The 18,212-nt window shown below is 65.7% G+C and overlaps 5 protein-coding genes across 6 annotated transcripts; 2 read left to right on the forward strand and 3 right to left on the reverse strand.

The window, feature by feature from the left end:
* Positions 1-72: 72 nt before the first annotated feature.
* On the reverse strand, positions 73-1,953 carry SYCE2 (synaptonemal complex central element protein 2). Of its 2 annotated transcripts, XM_074530399.1 has the most exons (2): positions 864-1,953; positions 73-398 (listed from the first exon to the last, which is right to left on the reverse strand). In XM_074530399.1, the coding sequence occupies exons 1-2, from the start codon at positions 1,158-1,160 to the stop codon at positions 204-206; spliced, it is 492 nt and encodes a 163-aa protein (XP_074386500.1). In that variant the 5' UTR covers positions 1,161-1,953; the 3' UTR covers positions 73-203. The 2 variants fall into 2 exon arrangements, with proteins under 2 accessions (XP_074386500.1, XP_074386499.1); XM_074530398.1 differs by having other exon boundaries at positions 73-1,953.
* A 96-nt stretch (positions 1,954-2,049) lies between these two features.
* On the reverse strand, positions 2,050-5,977 carry FARSA (phenylalanyl-tRNA synthetase subunit alpha). Its single transcript, XM_074530354.1, has 13 exons — positions 5,801-5,977; positions 5,583-5,720; positions 5,410-5,508; positions 4,829-4,941; positions 4,051-4,143; positions 3,843-3,971; positions 3,651-3,766; positions 3,312-3,396; positions 3,125-3,224; positions 2,662-2,830; positions 2,514-2,591; positions 2,298-2,412; positions 2,050-2,230 (listed from the first exon to the last, which is right to left on the reverse strand). Exons 1-13 carry the CDS (start codon positions 5,948-5,950, stop codon positions 2,125-2,127), a joined length of 1,491 nt encoding a protein of 496 aa, XP_074386455.1. The 5' UTR covers positions 5,951-5,977; the 3' UTR covers positions 2,050-2,124.
* A 687-nt stretch (positions 5,978-6,664) lies between these two features.
* Positions 6,665-10,103, forward strand: CALR (calreticulin). The gene is made up of 9 exons (XM_074530377.1): positions 6,665-6,840; positions 7,784-7,885; positions 7,971-8,174; positions 8,280-8,374; positions 8,456-8,665; positions 8,950-9,063; positions 9,148-9,291; positions 9,367-9,459; positions 9,639-10,103. The coding sequence occupies exons 1-9, from the start codon at positions 6,744-6,746 to the stop codon at positions 9,822-9,824; spliced, it is 1,245 nt and encodes a 414-aa protein (XP_074386478.1). The 5' UTR covers positions 6,665-6,743; the 3' UTR covers positions 9,825-10,103.
* Positions 10,104-10,349: 246 nt separating this feature from the next.
* Positions 10,350-16,348, forward strand: RAD23A (RAD23 homolog A, nucleotide excision repair protein). Its single transcript, XM_074530389.1, is given in 10 exon segments — positions 10,350-10,584; positions 11,865-12,026; positions 12,720-12,872; positions 12,874-12,902; positions 13,315-13,370; positions 13,882-14,009; positions 14,079-14,154; positions 14,703-14,833; positions 14,916-15,071; positions 15,910-16,348. Coding segments are annotated over 10 exon segments (1,128 nt in total). The 5' UTR covers positions 10,350-10,461; the 3' UTR covers positions 16,024-16,348.
* GADD45GIP1 (GADD45G interacting protein 1) lies at positions 16,312-17,501 on the reverse strand. The gene is made up of 2 exons (XM_074530405.1): positions 17,121-17,501; positions 16,312-16,837 (listed from the first exon to the last, which is right to left on the reverse strand). The coding sequence occupies exons 1-2, from the start codon at positions 17,453-17,455 to the stop codon at positions 16,465-16,467; spliced, it is 708 nt and encodes a 235-aa protein (XP_074386506.1). The 5' UTR covers positions 17,456-17,501; the 3' UTR covers positions 16,312-16,464.
* Between the last annotated feature and the right edge of the window lie 711 nt (positions 17,502-18,212).

Raw genomic sequence — 18,212 nt, forward strand, 5'->3', positions numbered from 1 at the left:
CCTGCCAGGAACCTCAGAGGGAGGGAGGGGTCCTAACCCATCACAGCCCCGTCATCGAGCTTTTGGGTCAGCTTCAGCCCTTTATTTGTTCCAAACAGCAAAAGCAGCAGCAACAGCAAAGCCCTTTGGGGCCAAAACGTCCCTTTGCAAAGCCCGGCCCAGCCCGGTGGGTTCGGGGGTCCCGCTCGGGTCTGGGGGTGCCCTCAGTCCTCGGGCTGCAGGTAGAGCTCCTGATAAGCTGCCTCCACGGTGCAGCAGATGCGGCGCAGCTCCGCCTGCACCTCCTCCACGCGCTCCAGCACCTCACCGAGCGCCCGCAGCCGCTCCTGGATCAGCCCGTTGTGGAAGCCGTAGCGGTGGAAGAGCCGCTCCTCCAGCTGCTCCGCCAGCTCCGAGACCTGCCCGAGCGGGAGCCGCGGCTCGTCCCGGCGCTGGCACGGCCGCCGTCCCCGGGGCCGGGGGGCAGCTGCGCCCGCCCGCGCTGGCGCCGCTCCCGGCCTGGCCCGGCCGCCGCCAGCTGCGCCCCGGTAGCCGCAGCGCCGGTCGCGGTGGCCACCGATCGCCGGGTCAGCGCGGGCCGCAGCTGCCGGGCCGGGCCGCCATCTGCGCGGGGGCCTTGGGACCGAGTCCGGCGCGAGGGCAGCGTGGGGACAAGGGGGGGACACCGCGGGGACAGCGGGGGCCGCTGCAAGCGGGGCCGGAGGCAGCTGCGGCCGCCCCCTCGGGGGGTCGGGGCGCTCCCCCCGGCCGGGCTCCGCAGCTGCCTCCATGCCCGGGCTCTGCCTCCCCTGTCCCGCCAAACCGGGCGGAATAACGCGGTCCCCCGCGCCCCGGGGGGAAGGAGGAGACCGCTTCGGGCTTACCTTCAGCAGCAGGCTGTTCCTGAGGGCGCTCAGCTCCGTGTGCGCTTCCTCGCGGCCGCTGTTGATGCGGCTGAGCGCGTCCTGCGCCCGCTGCTGCAGCCCCTCCACGGCGGCGTCCAGCGAGGCGAAGAGCAGCGAGGAGCGGGGACCCAGCGCTGGCCCCGCGCACGGCCTCGGCCCGAACACGGGAGCATCAGGAGGGGACGGGGACCCCATCGGGGCTGGGATCACACAGGGACTGGGACTGTGTGAGGGGCATGGAGCCCATGGGGACAGGGACCCCCATGTGAGGGGCATGGATCACACAGGGACCCCATCAGGGCCGGGGATCACACACGAACTGTATGAGGGGCATGAACCCCATGGGGACCGGATCAGGGACATTTCTGCCCCATTAAGGCCGTGGATCACACAAGGACAAGGACACCCATCAGGGCTGTGCACCCTGTCAGGGTCACACGCCACCGGGACAGGGACAGGCTGTGCGCTGTGGCAGCCCTGCCAGTCCCGTTAATTGAGAATTACCCTCTAATTAACGCGGTGACACGTGTGTCCCCACTCCCTTCACTGCCTGTCGCATCTCCCCGCTCTTTTTTCCCCATTTTCACTCCAAAGGTGAAGGTGGTACCTGTCCGGCTTCTCGTCGGGGGGCTCGTCCTCACCCAGCTCCGCCGGTTCGGGACCCTCAGGCTCCTCCCGCGACATCCCGGCCGCGGGGGGCTGCAGGGGAAGGAGCCCCGAGCTAGGGTCGGGATCCCGGGGTGGGCTGGGGGCACTAAGCCGGGCTCCGGGGGTGGGTTCGGGCTGGGGTCCCGGGGTAGGTTCGGGGCCGTACCTGGGACCCTCGGCCGCCCCTAACCCCACAGCCCTCACGGGGCTCTGCTGGGCGGGCACCACCGCCGCCGCCCAATCAGCGCCCGCCATTCACACTTTGGTGCTGCTGATTGGAGCAATAAGGGACACCCAAGGAATTATTGACACCTGCGCGGGCCAATTGTCGGGCACGAAAAGGCAGGGGCGGGAAAGGCGGGAAGGGTCCGGCGGTCCCGGGAGGATCTCGCGGGTCCCGGGCGGATCTCGGGGGTCCCGGGAGGATGTCAGCTTCCCCAGCACCGTGCGACACCACAAGGTGACAATAAACTCCCCCTAAACACGCAGTTCCCTTCCCCAGCACACACACAGGCACTGCAGGACACCGCACTTTATTTGGGGTGGGGACCCCTCCCCAAAATGAGGGGACCCCCGTGTGGGGAGGGGGAGGTCATACGTCCAGGCGGCACATGGGGCTATCGTAGACCATCTGCAGGTTGACGCGGTGCCCCACGAGCTCGCGGATGTTGTTGATGCCGTATTTGATCATGGTGGGTCTGGGGGAGATGGGGGGTCAGTGGGGTGGGCCCACAGAGGGGTCCCCCCCAGAAGACCCCCACTCACCGCTCCAGCGAGAGCCCCCAGGCAATGACCGAGACGTTCTCGGGGAGCCCCATGGGCAGCAGCAGCTCGGGGCGGAAGACCCCCGAGTTCCCCACCTCCACCCACTTCTTCAGCCCTGGGGAAGGGGCAAGGGGGGAAAGTGAGACCCCCATAGACCCCTTCCCCATCCTGGGGAGTGCTCAGACCCCCCTGCTCCCAACGGAGACCCCTCCTCACCCTCGTGGTAGCTGAACACCTCCATGCTGGGCTCGGTGTAGGGGTTGTAGGCGGGTTTGAAGCGCAGCTGCGAGATCCCTGCGGGCACACCGGGGCTCAGGGGAGGCTCAGATGGGTCTGGGGTCCCTCCCCAGCGCCCCCCGAGTACCCAGCTTGCTGAAGAACTGCCGCAGGACGCCCATGAGGTGGCCCAGCGTGAGCCCCCGGTCGGCCACCAGCCCCTCCACCTGGTGGAACTCAGCCAGGTGCGTCGCGTCCAGGCTCTCGTTGCGGAACACGCGGTCGATGGAGAAATATTTCACGGGGCTGAACTTCTCCTGGGGGGAGAACAGAGGGGTGAGGGGGCAGGTGGGACCCCCATACTGCCCCAGAACTGCTGCGACCCCCCTCAAATTGTTCCAGTCTTTCTGAGCCCCCCAAACAATGCTGAGCCTCCTACACTGCTCTGAGCACCCCAAATTCCACTGACACCCCAAATCCCACTAATTCCCCCCAAAAATTCCTCTGTTCTCCCTCATGGATGCAACCCCCAGACCCTGCCAAGGCCCTTTAAAGCCCCCAGACCCCCCCAAAACCCCCAGACCCCCCAACAGCGCCCAGACCCCCCAGACCTGCCGTGCCAGCTGGAACAGGGCGCGGGCACTGGCTGACGTGGTGTGGGTCCTCAGCAGGTTCTTCTTTGCCTCCTCCACCTTCCACTCATACCTGTACCTGGGGAGGGGGACACAAAGGGGGTTCAGGGAGGTGGGGGACACTCGTGGGACCCCCCTGAATCGCCCCCCAGGGTCGGGGTCTCACCCCTGTGAGCCGTAGCCTCCCTGCGAGTGCACCTTCTTCACCTTGGACGAGTAGCCGGGGGGCAACTGGGGGGCTTCGGCGGGGTCTGGGGGGGGGCAAAAAGGTGAGGAGGGGGCTTTGAGGGGCATTTGTGGGGGCTCAGGGGGCTTGTCAGAGGGATTTGGGGGTTCAGAGGGATTTAGGGGAGTTCAGAGGGATTTGGGGTGGGCACAAGGGCTCAGGGGGTTTCAGAGGGATTTGGGGTGGGCACAGGGGACTCCGGGAGGGATTTGGGGGATTACAGGGGATCAGAGGGGTCCCGGGGGGGCTCAGCAGGCCCCCGTGCCCCCCAGCACCCACCCAGCAGGAAGAAGGTGTCGTGCTGGTCGCGCGCCGGGTGCTGCTGTGGCTGGAAGAGCGCGTCGAAGTTCCAGAAGGAGCTCTCCACAAAGTTATCCGTGGGCATCTCTGTGAACCTGCGGGTCCCCTGACGTTACCACGGGTGGGTGGGCTCCGTGCCCCCCGCCCAGAGCCCCCCACTCACTCACTCACCCCATCTCCAGGAAGATCTGGCGCAGCTCCGAGCGCACCTTGAGCAGCGGGTGCAGGTGCCCGCAGGCCGGGGGCAGCCCCAGCGAGGAGAAGTTGTAGGGTTTGAAGGGCAGCTGGCGCCAGGAGCCCCTGCGGGACAGGCTGGGGGTCAGGGCAGGGTCCTGGGGGGTTCTGGGGGGTCCTGGGGGGGGGTTTGGGGGGCACCTACGTGGCGATCATGTCCGGGGTGAGCTCGGTCTCCGGGCGCGCCACGGCCGTGCTGAAGGCGCTGCCCTTGCGGATCCAGAAGGACTTGAGGGTCCTGGGGGGCGAGGGGGGCGTTGGGGACCACCAGGGCCTCAGTGGGTGCTTTAATTAACGCTAATTGCATTAATGAACACCTCCGCTTTATTTATTTCTTTATTTAATGTTTCACCCATGCGAGTTTTACACAGAGTCTTTATTTGATCAAGGAAATCTTGAGTTTGCTGAACTAACTTTGAGTAAACGAAACCAAAAGGGTCTGAAAATTTATGGCCCATCAAGTTCCTCACTGGCTGCTTTAATTAATGCTAATTTAATTAGTCATCACCGTTATTTTTTATTATAGTTTTTTAATAGATGTTCTATTATGACTTTTATGCAGAGCCTTTAACTGACCATTGATTACAATTAGAACTCTTGATTATGCTGAATTAACCTTCAATAAACGAAACCAAAAGGGTTTGAAAATGAGGCAGAAAGGCCTCTAATTTATGCCCCATCAAGGAGAGAAAAATCAGCAGAAACTCAATAAAAAACAAGCCTGAGAAATCAGATATTCCCAGCCAAAAAAGACAATAAAAGGAGTAAAGAGCAGTGATCAGAATGAAACTGATTCATGAACACCTCACAGAGTCAGATCAGAATGAAAACTGATAAATTAACGACCCACAGTGCTAATTAACGAGCAGAACGGTGCAATTCAGGAGCAAAAAATGTGAATTTTCCCTGCCCCACTCACTCACACTTCCAGCAGCAGCTTCCTCCTCTTGAGCTCGGCGCGCTCCCGCTCGGGCAGGGCCCCCCCGGCCCTCACCTGGCCCAGGTGTTCCTGCACCGTGTCCTGCACCGAGGGCACCTGGGGGGGCACCGGGGTGGGCACGGCACAACGGGGGGGCAGCAGACCCCTCCCCAAACACGGTTTATTCACAGCGACCCCCGTTTGTCACCCCCAGGATCATCCTCGCTCAGGGAGACCCCCACCCATCCACCCCCAGCCCTACAGAGACCCCCACCCATCCACCCCCAGCCCTCCAGAGACCCCCACCCATCCATCCCAGCCTGCTCCAGCCTTCCAGAGACCCCCACCCAACCATCCCAGCCTGCTCCAGCCTTCCACGGACCCTCACCCATCCACCCCCAGTACTCCAGGGACCCCCAGACCCCTCCTCAGGGCACTCCCTGCTCTCATGGACCCCCATCCATCACGCCTTGGGCCGCTCCCGCTTCCCCAGCCCCGCACCGTGCCCCCTCCCCGGGCCATTCCCGCTTGCCGGTGCCCTCCGTGCCCCCTCCCGGGACCCCCGCCTGACCCCCGGTCACTCACGGCGCGGAGCACGCGGGGCCCGCCGGCCGCTCCCTTATCGAGGCGCACCCACTTGTTGGCCATAGCCTTGCTGAAGCCCAAGGAGCCGCCGGGCAGCTTCTGCGGGCACACAGCGAACCGTGAGGGGCACGGTGCCGCCCCCCGGTGCCGCCCCCGGTGCCGCCGGTACCCACCATGGCCTCGGCCTGCGGCAGCCCCTCCTCGGGCAGGCTCCGGAACAGCCGCACCTCGGGGCTGCCGTCCCGCAGCACCTCCTCGCCCTCGGCGCTCAGCTCCCATCGCGTGGCCGTGCGCGCCTCCGCCTCGATCACCTGCACCGGGCACCGCCATCAGCGCGGCCGCCGCCGGTAACCGGGGCTGCCTCGCGCCAGCCCGGCCCCGCCGCCCGCACCTCGCCCAGCGCCTGGAGGCTTTTCACGGCGCCCACGAGCGTCTGGTGGTCCACACCGAGCTGGGCGGCGGCCTCGAGGCTGCAGAGCCCGCCCGGGGCCCCGGCCTGGTCCAGCCGCTCCAGCAGCCGCTCCGCCACGCTCGGCGCCATGGCCGGAAGTGATCCCGGCACAGCGGAAGTGATCCCGAGACACCGGGAGGATGGGGTGGTGAGTCCGCCATCTTGGGTGTGGCACAAGCCCCGTACCGGGCGTGCTGTGCGCCATGTTGGGTGTGGCGGGGGGGCACAGGTGGGTGCTGGGGGCGCCGTGACGTCACGGATGTGCACGGTGACGTCATGCGGCGCGAAGCGGTTCCACCGCGGACTCCCAGCTGGCTGATTCGGCCCAAAGCTTCCTTAGAGCTGCCCCCGGCCTGGGTTAATTTTCCTTGCGTGCACACCTGCCGTGACATCGCTTAATCAATGACATCATCCCCGCGTCACGGCGCTGTATGACGGCAGAGGCGAGCAGCAGACCGCCGCACGCCCCGTGTCCGTTGCTCCCTGCCCATATCCCCAATTTCCCCTTCATTTCCTCCTCCCCCCCGCTCTCGGGCCTGTCCCTTTAAGAGCGCGCGCCCCCACGTGACCCCCGGAGCGAGGCGGGGGGCGGGAGGGGCGTCTCCCACAGAACGCGTGGTCGCTCCTCATTGGCCGCCGCTCTCAGCCAATGGGAAGCGGCCATCTGGGACGCCAACGTTCGGGGGCGCCGTCGCCGCCGGCGGGCGGGCGCTCGGCCAATGGGAAAGGGCCGCGCGCGGGCTCGGGCCAATGGCAGCGCGGCGGAGGCAGGGCGAGGGGCGGTGGGAGTATAAAAGGCGGCGGCACCTCCTCCCCCCTCCGCAGTGCCGGGCGGCGCCGGGCCGGGACGGACGGAGCGAGTGTGCCCTGACCTGCCCCCGCCATGAGCCCCCTCAGTGTCCTTACCCTCGTCTTGCTTGGAGCCCTCCTGGCGGCCGCCGGCCCCACCCAGTTCTTCCGCGAGGAGTTCGGGGATGGAGGTGAGGGAGGGGCCGGGGCGGGGGTCGCTGAGGGCGGGGCCTGGGGGGGGGCTCCTGAGGTGAAGGGGGTGGGGGGGCGGTGCCTGAGGGGGCTGGGGGGAGTCTGAGGGGAGGCAGGAGCATGGGAGCACCCTCCGGTGTTTTGTGAGGGGAGAGAATGGAGAGGCCTTCCCGTCTTTCCTGAGGGGAGAGGGGGGGATTCTCCTGGGATCTGTGAGCGGAGAGAATAGGAGGATTCCCTGGGACTTCTGAGGGGAGAAAGGTGGGGGGGGGCGTGGTGTTTTCTGAGGGGAGAAAATTGAGTGACCCCCCCTCCCCTTCCTTGGTGTTCTGTGAGGGGAGAATGGAGTGATCCTCCTGTATTCTTTAAAGAAAGAATGAGGGGATTTCTCTGTTCTGTGAGGGGAGGATGTGGGTGGGGGACCCTCTTGTGATTTGTGAGAGAAAAAAAGGAGGGGATCTTCCTGTGCTCTGTGAGGGGAGAATGGGGGGACTTCTCTGTGATCTGTGAGGGAAAAAAAGGAGAGGATCTTTATCTCTCTGTGTTCTGTGAGGGGAGAATGGGGGACCCTCTTGTGATCTGTGAGGGGAAAAGAGGAGGGGATTTTTATCTTTCTGTGTTCAGTGAGTGGAAAATGGGGGAGCCGCGTGTGCTCTTTGGGGTGACAGGGGACACAGGAATAATCCTCATGTGTGGGGACAGGGACGATGAGGCTGCTCAGGGTCAGCCCTGGGCAGGCAGAGCAGGTGCACGAGCAGCAGGAAGAGGATCGTGAGCACCACAACACCCACATGGCTGCTCCTGGGGGACTTTGCTTTTCTTTACAACCTTAAAACCATGCAGCCAAGAGCCCTGCCCTGAGCTCCTGCTGGCACAGGTGGGGTTTGGGGTGCAGGGAGCCAGGCCTGCAGGAGCTCAGAGCGCTGCCCCTGCCCCTGACAGACGCCTGGACCCGCCGGTGGGTGGAATCCAAGCACAAACCTGACTACGGGCGCTTCGTGCTCACCGCCGGCAAGTTCTACGGCGACGCCGAGAAGGACAAAGGTGAGCCGGGCTCCCGGCAGGAGGGGGGAGAGCTCCGGGCCGGGGTTTTATCCCCCGTTTCCCCACCACGCCCCACGTCCCGCAGGGATCCAGACGAGCCAGGACGCCCGGTTCTACGCCCTGTCGTCGCGCTTCGAGCCCTTCAGCAACCGCGACAAGACGCTGGTGGTGCAGTTCACCGTGAAGCACGAGCAGAACATCGACTGCGGCGGCGGCTACGTCAAGCTCTTCCCGGCCAGCCTGAGCCAGGAGGACATGCACGGCGACTCCGAGTACAACATCATGTTTGGTGGGTGTCCCCCTGATCCCACAGATCTCGTAGGGTGGGCTCAGCTCCTGCCTGTCCCCCTCAGGGTGGGCTCAGCCCCTCGCTGACCCCCAATGTCCCCCCCAGGCCCCGACATCTGCGGCCCTGGCACCAAGAAGGTTCACGTCATCTTCAACTACAAAGGCAAGAACGTGCTGATCAACAAGGACATCCGCTGCAAGGTGGGTCTGGGGGTGCTTTGGGGGTCCTGCTGTCCCCTTTGGGGGGTGTCCAGCCCTGCTGAGCCCCCCCTGTGTCCCCAGGACGATGAGTTCACCCACCTGTACACGCTGGTGCTGCGGCCCGACAACACCTACGAGGTGAAGATCGACAACGCCCGCGTGGAGTCGGGGAGCCTGGAGGAGGATTGGGATTTCCTGCCCCCCAAAAAGATCAAGGACCCCGAGGCCAAGAAACCCGATGACTGGGACGAGAGGGCCAAGATCGATGACCCCGAGGACACCAAGCCTGAGGTGGGGCCTGGAGGGGCTTTGGTAGAGCCCTGATGGGGTTTGGGGGGTGCTCTGAGGGGTCTTAGGGAGTAACCTGGTGGTCTTCAGGAGCATTTGAGGGGGGTCTTGTAAAAACATCCTGGCAGGATTAAAGGGAGAATGGAGGGAGTGGGGAGTTGAGGGGTCTGGGACACCATCTTGGGGAGGTCATAGCGGATTTTTGGGGATCACAGCAGGTTTGTGGGAGGCCATAGCATGTTCCTGGGGGTCCCAGCAGCCCCCTGAGCCCCCTGACTCCCTCTCAGGACTGGGACAAACCCGAGCACATCCCCGACCCCGACGCCAAGAAACCGGAGGATTGGGACGAGGAGATGGACGGGGAGTGGGAGCCCCCTGTGATCCAGAACCCCGAGTACAAGGTGAGGCCTGGGGGCCGCAGGGGGGGCTGGGGAAGGGGCTGAGCCCCCCCTGAACCCCCCCTGAGCCCCCGCTGTGCCCCCCAGGGCGAGTGGAGGCCGCAGCAGATCGACAACCCCGACTACAAGGGCAAGTGGGTGCACCCCGAGATCGACAACCCCGAGTACAGCCCCGACCCCCTGCTCTACTCGTACGACAGCTTCGGGGTCATCGGGCTGGACCTCTGGCAGGTGAGGGGGGGTCCCGGGAGGGTCCTGGCAGGTCCCGGGGGGCTGCAGCACCCCCTGACTCGGCCGTGCCCGCAGGTGAAGTCTGGAACCATCTTTGACAACTTCCTGATCACGGACGACGAGAAACTGGCGGAGGAGATCGGGAACGAGACCTGGGGGGCCACCAAGGTGAGATGGGGACACCTGGGGGGGCAAATGAGACCTGGGGGGCACCAAGGTGAGATGGGGACACCTGGAGGAGCACTTGGGGGGAAAATGGGGCCTGGGGGGCCACCAAGGTGAGACAGGCAGGAAACCTGGGGGGACACCAAAGGAACCCCCGGTGACCTCCCCACCCCTTCCCGCAGGATGCAGAGAGGAAGATGAAGGAGCAGCAGGACGAGGAGCAGCGGAAGAAGCAGGAGGAGGAGGAGAAGCAGCAGAAAGAGGAGGAAGGGGACGATGATGGCGACGGGGACGAGGAGGAGGAGGATGAGGAGGAGCCCGAGGCCGAGCCCGAGGAGGCGGAGGCGGCCCCACGGGACGAGCTGTGAGGGCCCCACCGCGGGCCCGTTCTGTCTCTGTGAGACCTGGACTCTTTTCTATGGGCGCCGCCGCCCGCGGGGCCCGGGCAAGCCGCGACCGCGCCGGGACCGAACCGGCACGGCCGGGACCCAACCGGCACCGGGCGCCCCGCGGGGCGAGGACTCAGGACCAGCGCCGGGGGTGGGGAGGGTGCGGACAGGGGATGGGGGGGGAGCACCGGCGGTGTCGCACGGGACTGTACGGGGGTGTCGCGATCCGGTTTCTATTAAATTAACGATCGTCCCGGCGCCGCCGTTTATTCGTCGTTATTTCCCCTCGTTCTCCCCGCTGCCCGCGCCATGTTGCGGCCGCCGCCATTTTAAGCCGCCGCGCGCGTCACGTGACCGCGGCCGCCCCGCGCTGTAACCCCCTCGCCATGGTCACGTGATATAGGCGGGGCCAGCTCCTGCGCGGGTTTTCCCGCCGTCACGTGACGCTAGAGCAGCCCCGCCCCCTGCGCTGCGCCGTCTTGTGATCACGTGACGAGAAACGGGAAAAGAGGGGGAAGGCGGGAGAGGGGCGCGCGCGCGGGCGGGCGCCGTGACGCACTTCCGGCGCCGCGGCGGAAGCGGCGGGGCCGCCTAAGATGGCGGCGGCGTGAGTTGCATGTTGTGGGGCCGCCGCGAGGAGCCGCCGCCGCCCCGTCCCCGTCCCGCCATGGCGGTGACCGTGACGCTGAAGACGCTGCAGCAGCAAACCTTCAAGATCCGCATGGAGCCGCACGAGACGGTGAGGCCGCGGCGGAGCCTCCGCGGGCGGGAGCGGGCGGGGCCCGGCCGGGGATGGGCCCGGTGCTCGCCCCCCCCATCGCCCTCACACCGCGGCTGCCCCGGGGGGTTCCGGGGCCTCCCGGGGTCCGCAGGGACGGGATGGAGCCCGGTGAGGGGGGGCGGGGAGGCCGCGTCCCCCTGAGCCCCGTTTGGGCGGGGGGGGCGGCACCGGGGGGGCTCCGGGTGCCCCCAGCCCCAGTTTGGGGAGGGGGATCTGGTGGGGGGGACTCGGTGTGACCCAATCCCCAATCTGGGGAGGGGAATCTCAGGGAGGGGCTCCGTGTGGTCCCGGTTCCCGTTATGGGGAGGGGGATCTGGTGGGGGGCTCCGTTTTTCCCCCACTCCCCGCTTTGGAGATTGTGCAGATTTATTGGGGAAGATTCTTTGGAATCATTTCTGGAGGTTTATTTGGGAAGATCCTTTAGGAACATTTGGGATTTGTGCCTCCCCTGCTCTGGGGATCTTTTCTGCAGATTTATTCAGAAAGATTCTTTGGGAACATTTGGGACTTGTGCAGGTTTATTCGCGAAGATTCTTTATGAACATTCGGGGTTCGTGCCTCCTCCTGGGATCATTTGTGGGAATTTATTCAGGACGATTCTTTGGGATGGTTTGTGCAGATTTATTAGCGAAGATCTTTTGGGAACGTTTGGGATTTGTGCCTGCCCCGGGGGATCACTTGTGGAGATTTATTTAGGACGATTCTTTAGGATCATTTGTGGAGATTTAATTGGGATGGTTCATTGGGAACATTTGGGATTCAAGCAGATTTATTCTCAATGATCTTTTGGGAACATCTGGGATTGGTGCTTCCCCCAGGGATCATTTGTGGAGATTTATTTGGGAACATTTGGGATTTGTTCCTGCCATGCTCTGGGGATCATTGGGGGAGATTCTTTAGGAACGTTTGGGATTTGTGCAGCTTTATTCTGGACGATTCTTTGGGATCATTTGTGCAGGTTTAATTGGGAAGATTCTTTGGCAATATTTGCAATTTGTGCCTCCGCCCGGGGATCATTTGGGGAGATTTATTTTGGGAGGTTCATTGGGAACGTCTGAGATTTGTGGGGATTTATTCAGGAAGATTCTTTAGGAACATTTTGGCTTTGTGCAGATTTTTTTGGGGAAATTCTTTGGGAACGTTTGGGATTTTTGCCTCCCCTGCCGCGGGTGAGCCCGGGGTGATTTTGGGGCGTCCCCTGGGGGGGTCCCCGTGCTGCCCTGACCCCCCCGGTGCAGGTGCGGGCTCTGAAGGAGAAGATCGAGGCCGAGAAGGGCAGCGAGGCCTTTCCGGTGGCCGGGCAGAAGCTGATCTACGCCGGCAAGATCCTGAGCGACGACGTGCCCATCCGCGAGTACCGCATCGACGAGAAGAACTTCGTGGTGGTCATGGTCACCAAGGTGGGGTAGGGGTCCTGGACGGGGTCTGGGGGGCCCTGTGTGAAGTTTGGGGGCGGTGGGAGGTCCCTGTGTAAAGTTTGGGGGGTCTCACGGCCATTTAGGGGAGCCCTGAGGGGTCCTGGGGAGGGAGTTAAGGGTCTCTGTGTAAGGTTTGGGGAGTCCAAGGGGTCTCTGAGCCATTTGGAGAGCACTGAGAGGTCCCCATGTAGGGTTTGGGGGGTCTGAGGGGTCTCACAGCCATGTGAGGGAGCCCTGAGGCATCCTGGGGAGGGATTTGGGGGTCCCCATGTAGGGTTTGGGGAGTCTGAGGGGTCTCTGGGCCATTTGAGGAACCCTGAGGGGTCCTTGGGAGGAATCTGGGGGTCCCCAGGGAGGCTTGCAGAGTGCAAAGGCCCTTGGGGGGAGGGGGAATCTGGGGGTCTCAGGTTGCTCTGGAGGGACTCAGGCGTCCCCCAGAGTGGGGTGGGGGTCCCAGGGTATCCCCATTCTGGGGGTCCCAGGGTTCCCCATTCTGGTGTTCCCCACTCTGGGGGTCCCAGGGTATCCCCAAAGCTGGGGGTCTCAGGGCTCCCCGCTCTGGGGGTCCCAGGGCTCCCCGCTCTGGGGGTCCCAGGGCTCCCCACTCTGGGGGTCTCAGGGCTCCCCACTCTGGGGGTCCCAGGATCTCCCCAGCCCCCCTTTCCCCCCTCCCAGGCCAAGTCTGCGCTGGGCTCGGCCCCCCCCGAGGCCGGGGCCCCCTCGGAGCCCCCCCCCGCAGCCCCCCCGGGGCCCCCCCCGGCCGCCGACGCCGCCCCTCCCCCCCCGGCCGCGCCCAGCGAGGAGCCCCCGGCCCAGGACCCCCCCCCCTGCGCTGACCCTGCCTGAGCCCGCGGCGGGGTGAGGGACGGGGGGCTTGGGGGGGGCTTGGGGGGGCTGGGGTGGGTTTGGGGGGTCATGGGAGGGTTTGGGGGGGTCAGGGAAGGGTTCTGGGGGGGCTGAGGGAGGTCACGAGAGGGTTTGGGGGGGCTGCAGTCGGGGGGAGGGGGAATTGAGAGACGGGGTGGGTCATTTATTCAGATTTTGGGGGCGGTTTACTGATTTGGGGGGTCTGGGTTAGATTTAAGGGATGGAAGGAAATCTTGTGGGGGTCATTAATTTGGATTTAATGATTTAATGGGGGGGGACAGGAGAGTTCTGGGGATACTGCAGGGGTTGGGGGGCTCACAGGGGTCTTGGGGTGTCACAGGTGTTTTGGGGGGCTCCCAGGGGTCTTGGGGCTCCCCTGATGGTTTCTCCCCTGCCCCAGCAGCTCCGTTCCCCCCTCGGGCAGCTCCGGGCGCTCGGCCGACGCCGCCTCCACCCTCGGTGGGTCCTGGGGGGTCCTGGGGGTGGTTTGGGGGGTCCTGGGGGTGGTTTGGGGGGTCCTGGGGGTGGTTTGCGGGGTCCTGGTGCTGGACACAGGGTTCTAACGAGGGGTTGAGGTTTGGGGAGCTCACTTTGGGGCAAAAAGTGGATGTTTGATGTTTCCTGCTTCCTGAACTTGGGGAAAAGGAGGTTTGGGGTTGTGGGGGTCCTGGGGGTCTCATCCCAAAGCCTGCAGGGGTCAGTGACTGGGAACAGGGGTGGTTTTGGGGTGGGGGTCCCAGGGGTCCCTCCCCTCTCATGGGGGTCTCTCCCATCTCACGGGATGTTTTTTGGGGTGGGGGTCCCACAGTGGCAGGCTCCAATACGAGACGATGCTCTCCGAGATTGTGTCCATAGGGTCTCTGGTTGGGGGTCCCGTGGGCCCCATGTCATGAGGGTCTCTGGGTGAGGGTCCAGGTCTCTCCCATCTCACGGGGGTCTCTCGGGGGGGGTTTGGGGGTCCCACATGCAGTGACTGGCTCCGAGTACGAGACGATGCTCTCCGAGATCGTGTCCATGGGCTACGAGCGGGAGCGCGTGGTGGCCGCGCTCAGGGCCAGCTACAACAACCCCCACCGGGCCGTGGAGTACCTGCTGACGGTGAGGGGGGGTCCCGGGGGGGGGCTGGGGGGGTCCCGGGCCCAGCACTGACCCCCCCGGCCCCCCCAGGGCATCCCCGGCAGCCCCGAGCCCGAGCGGCCCCCGGTGCAGGAGAGCCGGCCCCCGGAGCAGCCCCCGCCCGAAGGTCAGTGCGGGGCATCGGGGTGGGCGGGGCATCGGGGTGGGGCCCCGTGAGGCTCCACCCCCTCGGTGGGTGGGGCTAAGCATGCAGAAATCACCTGAGTGGTTGTTGGAGGTGGGGTCTGGGTGAGCTGCGCTCATTTTGGGGTGTGGCCTGGGGTAAGTCCCACCCATTTGAGGGCATGGTCTGTGCAAAACCCACCCATTTTGGGTGTTCATTCTGTAAGCCACACCCTTTTTTGGGCGTGGCCAGCATAGGTGGAGTCTATGTAGCCACACCCCATGCAGGTATAGTTGTGGGGGGTGGGGTAATGGAGTGTGACCACACCCCATTGTGGGTGTGGTTTAACCACACCCTGTTGTGCATGTGGTTTAACCATGCCCTATTGTGGGCGTGGTCTCATAGTGCCCCATTGTGGGCGTGGCTTGCCCAATCATTGTGGGTGTGGTTTAACCATGCCCTTTGCTGGGTGTGGTTTGACCATGCACAATTGTGTGTATGGTTTAACCACGCCCCATTGTGGGCGTGTCCTGACGCGGCCCCGCCCCCAGGCGAGAACCCGCTGGAGTTCCTGCGGGAGCAGCCGCAGTTCCAGAACATGCGCCAGGTGATCCAGCAGAACCCGGCCCTGCTGCCCGCCCTGCTGCAGCAGCTGGGCCAGGAGAACCCCCAGCTGCTCCAGGTACCCCCCGCGCCCCCCTGCGCCCCCCAGGAACCCCCCCCGAGCCCCCCGGGCTGAGCCCACCCCTGTGCCCCCTCCCCAGCAAATCAGCCAGCACCAGGAGCAGTTCATCCAGATGCTCAACGAGCCCCTGGGCGAGCTGGGCGAGCTCGAGGGGGAGGTGGGCGCCATCGGGGACGAGTCCCCCCAGATGAACTACATCCAGGTGACCCCGCAGGAGAAAGAAGCCATAGAGAGGGTGAGCGGGGGGCTTTGGGGTGTGGGGAGGGGGCTTGGGGTTTTGGGGATGTGAGGTTTGGGGGGTTTGGGGTGTGGGGAGTGGAGTTTGGGAAGTGAGGTTTGGAGTTTGGGGTGTAGGGGGTTTTGGGTGTGGGGGTTTGGGGTGTGGGGAGGGGGCTTGGGGGGCTTTGGGGTTTGTGGGGTTTGGGAGATGTGAGGTTTGGGGGGTTTGGAGTGTGGAGGATTTGGGGAGTGGGGGATTTGGGGAGTTTAGTGTGTGGGGTTTGGGGTTTGGCATTTGTGGGGTTTTGGGTCTGGGGGGTTTGGGGTGTGGGGTTTGGTATTTGTGGGATTTGGGGTTTGGGGTCAGGGGTTGGGTTGAACGTGGGGAAAAAAGTCACTGTTTGAACCCAGAATAAACACGGGGGCGGGGCCAGTGGCAGGGCCCAGAGTGAATATGGGGGATGTCATAATTAGCATCCTGCGCTAATTAACATTGATGGGAAGTGCTGTTTTTAGGGGCTAGAGTAAGTGAGAAATAAGAGTTATTAGGGGTTGGGGTTTTGGGGACAAGGGGTGCCATCAGCAGGGCCCAGAGTGCATATGGAGGAATGCTATAATTAGCATTCTGACCTAATTAACATTGGTGGGAAATGTTTTTAGGGGCCAGAGGGAACGGGAAATGGGACTTGGGGTTATTAGGGGTTGGGTTAATGGGATCAGAAGGTGCCACCGGCGGGATCTGGGCTCACTGGGGCCGTTCTGGGGGCATGGGGCTCACTCTGGGGGCTCCAGGGCCGTTCTGGGGGTCGGGGGTGCGTTCTGGGGGCTCAGCCCCACGCGTACCCCGTCCCCAGCTGAAGGCGCTGGGCTTTCCCGAGAGCCTGGTGATCCAGGCCTACTTCGCCTGCGAGAAGAACGAGAACCTGGCGGCCAATTTCCTGCTCAGCCAGAACTTCGACGACGACTGAGGGACCCCCGGCCCTCCCCCCTGCCCTGGGGGGCTCCTCCTGCCCCGGGGGGGTCCCCAGGCCGTGAGGGGGGGTTGGGATGGAATCCAGCCTGGAGGGGGGGGTGGGGACACCCCCAGCCCTGCCCCCACCCCGGGAGCAGGGGGAGCCCCTCCCTGCTCTGGGGGGGGGTCTCAGCACCCCCGCTTTGTCCTGGCCCCCCCCCTCCCCAAAATCCGACCCCCCCTCCCTGTCAGGCCCCGGGGAAGGGAGGGTGGGGGGGGGGCGGCGCCGCGGAACAACCAAAACTGGCGGCAAAGAGATTAAATGCAGAGTTTTAAACCCAGTTTGGGGTGTCCTTGTGCTGTTTGGGGGGGGCTCATGGGACCCTCCTGATGGGCACCGGGCACTGGGGGAGCACCAGCATTACTGGGGCGGGGGTCCTGGCATTACCGGGGGGGGTCAGGAGGCGCCCCCGGTGGGTCCGGGGGCGCCCTCGCCGCTCTCGGGGCCGGTCCCGGGGAGCGGCCGTGCCGCCGCCGCCGCCTCGGCCGCCGCCAGGGCGCTCCGCGCCGCCTCCTCCCGCTCCTGCCGCCGCCGCTTCTTCTCCTCCCGCCGCCGCTGCTTCTCCAGGTCCTCCAGCAGCTCCTGCGCTCGGGCCGAGGCCCGCGCGGGGGTCCCGGGCCGCGGCAGCGCCCCCAGCCCCGCCTCGGCCAGCAGCCGCTGCCGCCGCGCCGCCTCCGCCCGCGCCCGCTCCCGGGCGGCCTCACGGTCCCGGCGCCAGGCGGCGATACGGGCGGGCATGGCGGCCAGGCTGCGGGACACCAGCTCCGCCCTGGGGACAGGGGGCGACATGAGGGGACAGCCCCCGGGACACCGGGACAGGGGAGGACAACGGGAACCCACCCCCAAAGCCTCCCCGTTCTCCCGGTACCGCCGGGCGATCCTCGCCAGGCTGAACAGAACCGGTGCTCCCGGTGCTGCGCATCCCTGTGCCAGTGCTCCCAGTTCCACTTCCAGTGCTCCCAGTTCATCCCGGTCCCATTCCCGGTGCTCCCAGTCCCATTCCCCGTGCTCCCAGTTCACCCCAGTCACGTTCCCGGTGCTCCCAGCCGCACCTCTCCTTTCTCCGCTGCGCCTCCTCCCTCTCCCGCTGCTCCAGCACAGCCTCCACCTCCCGGAGCGGCGGGTCCCACTCGCGCTCCTCCGCCTCCGCCTCCCGCAGCTGCTCCGGGCTGGGCCAGAGCCGCCACACCGGCACTCCCGAGGCCTCCCCGAGCCGCCCGAACCGCCGCGCGGCGGCCCGCGGGTCCTCCGGGTCGGTGGGGGCCGGGCCCGGGCGGCGGCGGAGCGGATCCGCCCGGTAAGGCCGCACCGGGACCGGAACCGGCTCCGGGAGCCGCGACCGGGCCGGGCCCAGCGCCAGCAGCGCCCGCCGCAAGGGCGCCGCCATCTTGGGTGCGCGCCGGAAGTGACGTCAAAGTGACTGGAGGCGCGGGCAGGAGCGGGGCGGGGTCTGAGTGAGGGGCGGGGCCAAAACTGTGGGTGGGACCGGGGGCGTGGTTACCAGGATGGGGGCGGAGCTTGGGCGAAGGTCCCTGGGGGTCCCGGGTGGTCCGGGGGGTCCCGGGGTATTTCTGGGCATGGGGCAACTCAGGGGACCCCGGTGGGACCGGGTCGGGCCCGGTGGGACCGGGGGTGAGGCCCGGTAGGACCGGGCAGCACGGGGGGCTCCTCCCGGGGGTCCCGGGGGCGGTTTGGGGCTCTTTGGAGGGCAGCGGCCGCCCCAGAGCGGCTCCGGGAGGGGCGGGGGGCGCGGTGCCAGCGACCCCCGGCTCCTCCCCGTGAATGGGGAGGGCTGGGCTGGGGGCGGAACCGCCCGAACACCCCCGAACCCCCCCGAGCCCGCCCGAACCTTTTCAGCCGCCGCCAAGCCCGGGGCCGCTGCCAAGCGCCGTTAACTCCTCCGTGCCCGCCCCCGTCATCGGGATCCCCCCGCCCAAATCACCGGGATCCCCCCCCCATTACCGGGATCCCCCCGAATCACCGGGAGGGGCCGGGGGGGGGCACCGGGAGCGCCCCGCGGTTACCGGGGGTGCCGAGCGCGGCGGGGCCGCTCCTCGCGGGGCCCCCGGGTCCCCCCCGCCCGCTCCGGCGGGGCCCCGGACGGGGGGGGAGCCCTAATGGCTTCCAGGCCTCGGCAGCCGCCG

The sequence above is a fragment of the Zonotrichia albicollis genome, chromosome 32 (assembly GCF_047830755.1).
Source record: "Zonotrichia albicollis isolate bZonAlb1 chromosome 32, bZonAlb1.hap1, whole genome shotgun sequence".
Lineage (NCBI taxonomy): Eukaryota > Metazoa > Chordata > Aves > Passeriformes > Passerellidae > Zonotrichia > Zonotrichia albicollis.